Source organism: Haplochromis burtoni, unplaced genomic scaffold, assembly GCF_018398535.1.
Source record: "Haplochromis burtoni strain Fernald_Lab_line unplaced genomic scaffold, NCSU_Asbu1 Contig_74, whole genome shotgun sequence".
Lineage (NCBI taxonomy): Eukaryota > Metazoa > Chordata > Actinopteri > Cichliformes > Cichlidae > Haplochromis > Haplochromis burtoni.
The window spans coordinates 28985-36521 of NW_024582435.1; the positions used below are offsets into that span (position 1 = coordinate 28985).

Consider the following 7537-nt stretch of genomic DNA (forward strand, 5'->3'; position numbering starts at 1 on the left):
TTTTCTTTACAATTTCATAATTAAACAACCGACAAACTGGTATACACCTCCTGGGCTTTACCGACCAGTTTACGGTGTAATAAAAGCAGCCAAAACTCCTTGGGACAACTTGCAGTTGTTGAAATATGAACCAACTTTGTCTTCACGAAATGGAGGGACTAGTTGAATGTGCTTTGTGATGTCAAAACATATAGAAATAGTGGTGGATGTGCTGGGATGACCACACACAGGCATGGAAACAACACGTGAGCTTTTCTCTAAGTCCAAGGCCAAGGCATAGCTTGTATCTCAAGTTGTTTAGTGCGGGCCTCCATCTGTTTTACACAGAGGGTTAAGCAGAGATCCTCAGTGGACAAAGCTGTTTGAGGGTCCCCAGCTGCATCATTCAATAGAAGGCACTTAGATAGAAAGAGCATAGAAAAGAGTGCCTCGGCAAATATGTGTAAATGGATGAATGTGGCAAGTTGTGTAAAGCGCTTTGAGTGCTCAGACTAGAAAAGCGCTTTGTAAGAACCAGTCCATTTACCATCAGCCTGCACGCTAGCAGGGAGCATGTCAGTAGCCTGCGGCACTTTGGCATCCGGTCCCAGTTTAGTCCTGTCTGGGGGTCAGGTCATAGCAGGAATGAGGCACCTGCTCCAAGCAGGACCCAAGCAGCCACAGGAGACAATCTTCTGTCACTACATGGTTTTATTTATAGAAAGGAAAAAAAACAACAACCACACAGGACAGTCAGCACTTCAGGGTGAGCCGAGGCCAAAATAATAAACAAATAGACAAAATAATAAACACGGGGAAGCAAGTAAACCTCTGTCACAGGCAGTTCTCCAGGTACCGCAAAAACAAGTATATATGACAACGGCTATAACACCATGCCTTTATGGTATACTCTGAAATAAATATTTTTCATTACGATTTACGATTATCCCCCTTTGTTCTTCAGACACTTTAAATGATCTTGCACATATATAAAACTGGTCAGAAAATCCAGTAAAATCACAGAAAACTTGTACAGGTAAATCTGAACAAGCAGAACAAAGATGATATCAGGTTTTTCCTCTTTTATTTTACTTATGAACATAAAATATCAGTGAAGTTTCCACACAGAGTGCATTTTGTAATGGGTGTTAATCATTTGCCTTAGACGAATTCTCTGAGATATATAATTTGTAAATTACATGTAAAAATAAAAAAATATATATTTTTTAGTGCCAAAAAACTTGAAATATAAAAAGATTTAAGGCACAAAAAGCAACTTCCTATCACTCAGTGTCATGATGATGCAACAGTTCAATAATAGTTTCTTACCAATTTAAAAAAAAAAACAAAAAAAAGTTATCTCTCTGTGAAATGCTTTTAAACGGTCAATATTTAATTTTTAATTTACAGTGAATATTGGAGTCGGCCTGCATAAAATTGTTTTAGATGATTTTATATCATTTGGTCTGAGATTTAACTTTGACTCTACCAAAAGTGAACATGTGTGTGATAAATGTGGAGCTGTATGAATTCTTTCTATGTGACAGAGCTGTTAAAGTGTGTAAAATTAACAAAATGCTCATTTTATCATTTGCTGGAGAACATCACATTTATTAATTATTCCCTTTTAAAAGTAATATGTTGTCCATAAACAAGAAAACACATATAATGAATTTACACATTTTTATTAATAATATGTATGAAACATATCACAAATGTTTGTTGTTGTTGTTTTTAACTGAACTCTTTATTTCAGTTTGTTTTTCTGAAACAGTCACAGCACAGGAACATGCGTTAATATTAATGCTGAAACATGAATCTATCCGCATTTACTCACATATTAAAATCAAGTCATTCTTAGCAGAACCATAATCCCTATTTAATTCTTTTAAGTTGATAATAAAATAACCTTTTTATTAGAAACGGCACAGATTATTTTACACTATTTTCTTTGTCATATGACATTTATCTAATTAGGCATGATAAGTTTCTTAGGATACACTTTCTAATTTCTGGTAACTTTAAACCATACATGAGAGGATTTAAAATGGGGGGAATCACAACAAACTCCAGTGACAGAATGATGCCCAGAAATGGATTCAGCTCTTCGAGGTCAATTCTGCTCAGGGCAACATCACAAAACACAGTAATGGAATAATTGACAAAAGTAACAATGTGTGGCAGGCAGCTCTGTATGACTTTGCTCTTGAACAGTGACGAGCGCTTCCTACAAACCAGGAAAATTCGCATATATGTATACAAGACAAAAGCAAGTGGCAGAAACACTGTGGTTACGCTCACAAACATGCCAATAATATTATTGATCACTGTAGGGACACACGACAATTTTACAACAGGCCAGTTGGCACAAAATACCTTAGGTATCTTATTGCCACACAGTGGAAGTCTGGAAGCCAAATAAACACAGGCTGCAACTGAAAAGGCTGGATAGATCCATGCAAAAGCGAGCAACTTGGAGATCACCCTTGAAGTTAGTTTGCTGTGGTAATGCAAAGGCTGACATATAGCAACAAAGCGATCATATGCCATTATGCCTAAAAGAGTAAGCTCATAGGACGCATAGGTGTAAATGATATAGATCTGAGTGTAACAAGCCGAACGTGCAATCAAGTTTGAGTCAGACAGAAGATCTCTTAGAAATCTGAAGAAAAATCCACCAGAGCCATACAGAGAGTTAATTGAGAGGCACATAATAAAAATATACATAGGCTCGTGTAAGGTTTTCTCTCTTGATATGACCACTATTATGACAAGATTCGCTGAGATAATAAACGTATACAAGAGTAAAAACAAAACAAATGCCGGATAGCGGAACTTTCCTATGTACACAAACATTGTCAGATTAAAATATAGTGGATGGGAATTGTTTTCCATTTACCCCATAGGCAATGGGCAGTACCACAGATGAGCAACAGAGAACAACACAATTTAACAGAAATATTTTCAAACCAACCAATTATGTAAAACAACAGGTTAAAAATATTTGTAATAAATCCGGACAAGTTAGAAAATAAACAACTTTTAGTCTCAGTTATATTTAAAATATAAATTCAGTGTTTTTAAGCCTCACCACAACTGAAAGTCCTTTGTGTTGTCAGTGTGTGTGGTCTGTGGAACAGCAGGTAACCACTGAGGATTAAGAGCGGTGCTGAGAGCCTCTTTAAGTAGTCACACAAAACTGTATGATGGCATCTGACAGTCATCGTTCCATGGAGAATCTAAAACAATGATAGTTTACATTATTGACGATTGCACTTGTGTACAAAAATACAAATATGTACACAGTATTATCATGATTCACTCACCAGACACTTTCTCAGTTACACCATGTTCATATCCAGTTTGAGCCTTTTTTTTAACTTCAAAAATGCCTTAATTCTTTATTTTAGAGGTTCCATATTAATATGATAGCATCACAGAGTTACTGCAGGTTTGTCTGCTGCATGTCCATGATGCAGAACCTGCCATTCCACTGCATCTGAACAGTGCTCTTATGGACTGCAATCTAGTCACTGTGGGAAAACCAACATAATCCCGTCTTTGTGACATGGCATGTTAACCTGCTGGAAATACCCATCAGAACATGAGCACACTATGGTCATAAAGGGACGGACATGGTCAGCAACAATTTGCTTGGTAAGTTGTGATGGTATCAACCCTCGTCCAAGTTCCCACTGCATTCATTAAGGCTGTTTGTGACAAGGATGACGCATGACAGGTCCAGAGGTTTGATGTGAGAGCCAACTTTATTCACACAGTGCGGCCTGCAGCTCTCAGCAGCAGGCCGCACAGACGTGTTGCCACCACACACACCAACAACCCTGAATCCCCGTGTCTGTAACTCTCCGGCCAGATTGCGGATGCCGTGCAGGTGTGTCCGCATGGCACCGCAGACCACGCCCCACCACACTGTTGTCTTTTTATGTGTTTTGATCTTGTTTAATTAAATATAAACAAGCCTCTAAAAATATTCAGTGGTGATTGTCGGCTCGCTGGGGTTTTTGTTGTTGTTGTTGTTGTTGGTTTTTTTAGCAATATTCGTTTGTGTCTTTAAGCTAAATTTTTAAGACCTGGGCCCTGTTTCAGGAAGCCGGTTTAGTGCAAACTCTGAGTAAGTATACCCTGAGTTAACGAAAACTCTGGGTTTTCTAAACCCGCTTTCTGAAACAGACCCCTAATGATGAAACTGCGGCCCATGGGCTCATGGATTGGAAGACATCAAAAAGCTCAATGCTTCACTCTGAGGCAAAGATGTGAATTTGTACATGAAGCTTAGGATCAGGAATTTTTTATAGCAAGTAATCCAAACAACGCAGCAACATATTAATGGCTAACCTCGTTCAGTCAGATGTTCTCTTGACTAAAGTTTGGTTCATTTTCAGCGCCTTTTTTTGCCATATGATTGCATTTGTCTCTGACCATCAGGGACCCTGAAATTGACTTTTATTCAGTGGAAAGGAGATAACACTCATCCTCCATCTTTGCTGTCCTAATGTATTTATATTATCCTTAACACAGCTTTGTAACTAGCCACCGGGTAGCACACCATTATATGCCAGCAAGCCAAAGTTTAATAAACATTGCTGCTGTTTAGTTTTTCCATCTTCATTTAAGCATAAAGTGATTGCAGAACAGTACATGTTAGTCTCTTAGAAATCCATTAGTCAGAACATGGTACATCATCTTTAGATGGAGACCAGCGAGTTAACTTCCTGCTAACTTCTAATCAGTTAAGTCTCATAAATCCTCTTTTCATGGTTGTCTGGAGGTTCAACTTTGTTGTAACACCTGGGAGAGCAGCCAAACAGAATATTTTATTAAAGACGAAAGATTTTAGGCTGTTTAACTCACTGTTTGTTTAGGTTTGGGAACTGAAGAAGAGTTTGAACCTGGAAATGACCAATGACGTCAGAGGCCGCTGTATTTAAACACTGCCTCTGATTGGCTGACTAGAGATTTGTGTTAAAGAGACAGGTTTGTGAGCATGGGTAGCTAACTGCTGGTGATAGAAGGTGTTAAGTCAAACATGACTTTCAATAGCACCAGTTAACTTTTGAAAGGCCCGGGGGGGAATAAGAGAGAAATATCCCGCGAAGATGACGTCACTTCCTGTTTTGCTGATGTGTGCTGTCACAATGCGATGACGTTTATTCCAATGTAGGAAGTGCCATGAGCAGCTGATCAAATCGGCAAAACGTGTTTGTGGATTGTAATGTTTTTGTTGTTGCCAGCGGTTTTTACGCGATTTTTTCAAAGTGGAAGGAAACCGCGGCCTGGGACAAGTTGAGTGCGTGATGTGTAAGTAAAACCCTCCGTTTTCATATGTAAAAAATTATTGCTTTAGCACGTTTTGGTTGCAATTCTGAAACCAAGATGAATTTATACATGATTGAAAAAAGAAAAAGTGTAGACAAAGGAAGGAACAGCTCATGATCTCAGCAGGATAAACGTTTACAGACTATACTATATGCATACTGTGAAAGTAAATAATAGATGTTTTTCAATGGCCAAGTCAGTCACCTGAACTCAACCTCACAGAACATTTTCAGGTATTAAAACAAAAGTAAAGGCCTGACAGAGTCTCTCAAGGCTGATGTTCAGTAATCTTTGTCTGGGACTTTATTCCACATTTTAAAAACACAACTTATAATTTTGTCTAATTACTTTTGATCTTCTGAAATGGTGGACAGCAGTAAACATATATTATGTTGTTTTGGGATAACTGGGCTGAAATAACTGATGATGCTTATTTGGGAAGGACTTATCGGGTTCAATATTCCAAATCACATTTGAGGTCTCAGGTCCTTACTTTTAACTCCCTGTATGTGTATTTAGGTGGATAGAGTGAAGCATAATGGAATACTAAAGATGGATTCACATGCATGAAGGATTTATAGGACAGACAAAATCTGTTTAATTTCAAACGTTTAAAACAACTTATCAAAAACACACACAGGGGCATGAATGATGCAAGGACACTGAAAAGAATTGCGTGAGTCCCTCGGCCCTTCTAGATGCCCATCACGGCCATGAACCCCCATGTGTATCTGCCTCAGGTGCCAAAACACAGAGCTTGGGTGATTAGTGTCAGTAAAGTGAACTTGGGTGAGCTGTAGTCAAATAACGTTTAATTCATCTCCTGGTTCAATGTTTGATGAGGCTGAAAGTAATGAGAACCCATGGGATGGCTCACTGCTCAAGTTGGAAATGGTCAACAGGTCATTACCTTCATTATCCCACAAGAGCAATTATACACACTTTGCAACGCCCAGAGGGCTGTGCTGGGTTACCAAATCAAAACAAAGATGTTTTTCAGTGTAAGTGGTCAAGAGAAGATCGCAAACTATGACAAACATAGAGTGAAACCAGCTGACTGACCTAATGAACATGTTTGTGAGACTCTATGATGACAGCAGTCATAAAATTTATTCCATACGTTTATGCTACGCTGTATATGCATAAAAGGGCCCATAGCAGTATTTACCTTTAAGGGAACAGTGTTACTACTACTAATACTCTATATGTTCATTTTGTTTTGTTTTGTTTGTAGTGTAGTAAATGTCAGATAAAGGAAGCATGACAGATGTTTACTTTGACTATATGAACATTATGTAGGCGTTGGTAATGGGTATTAATTTTTAAATAACTGAATATGAATAACTTGTATAATATCTTACTGTACTGTGCAATACTTTCTATGAAGATATAGCACATTTTGGGGTAGAAACAAAATTCCCAAATAAGATTCTAAAGTGCTAAATGTTGCTAGCACAAACAAAGTTAGTAGAATTTTAAGCAAAGCAAAAGACATTTTCTGAAAGTTTGACCTTATGTGATCTTGAAGAAGAGGTCAGAGGTCCAAAGTGATATTTAGAATCCTCATATATCACTCCCTACATATCAATATGTTGTTAATGCAAATAATGACAGTAAGAAACATGGTCTTAAATACCTTTTATAATGCATTTTTCTCACTTTGACCATCAGATGAATCTATTGACCTTAAAGCAGAGGTCAGAGGTCAAATGTGACATGATATTTTTACGAGGCCTTTTGGCAATTTTTAACCAATAAATCATTAACTGGAGCTTGAACACACTGATGAATTATTACTGGATTGTTAACATAACTTTACACTCCTACAAAGTTTCATTCAAAACTATCCTGTATGACACAGACACTCAAAAACATAACCTGCTTGGTCGAGGTTATGACAAAGCATTTTATCACAGCAGTCGGCTATAATATAATCATAGCCAGGTGTCCTTTGCTAAGATAAACCTTTTTTTTAACTGTATATCTTGAAGACATACTGTAAGGAATTTGGGGTATTAAGTGCCATCGTACAGTAAAATGGGTGACAGGAAAAATAATAATAAAAATCATAAGTATGTTTTGCGTTCTCACTTGAACTCATGCAATACAGTGACTAAAACTGTAGTGTGTTCTCCACTTTTCTATTTTGTTAATGTTCCAGTATGAGACAGTACAGTCTGTAGAAATTGTCCCATGAAAGGGTTAAGTAAGAGGCCCTGCC

General features: G+C 37.7%; 1 protein-coding gene across 1 annotated transcript; it reads right to left on the bottom strand.

The window, feature by feature from the left end:
• Window positions 1-1941: 1941 nt before the first annotated feature.
• Window positions 1942-2874, bottom strand: LOC102291116 (olfactory receptor 142-like). The gene has a single exon (XM_005925954.2). The coding sequence runs from the start codon at window positions 2872-2874 to the stop codon at window positions 1945-1947; it is 930 nt and encodes a 309-aa protein (XP_005926016.1). The 3' UTR covers window positions 1942-1944.
• Window positions 2875-7537: the final 4663 nt, after the last annotated feature.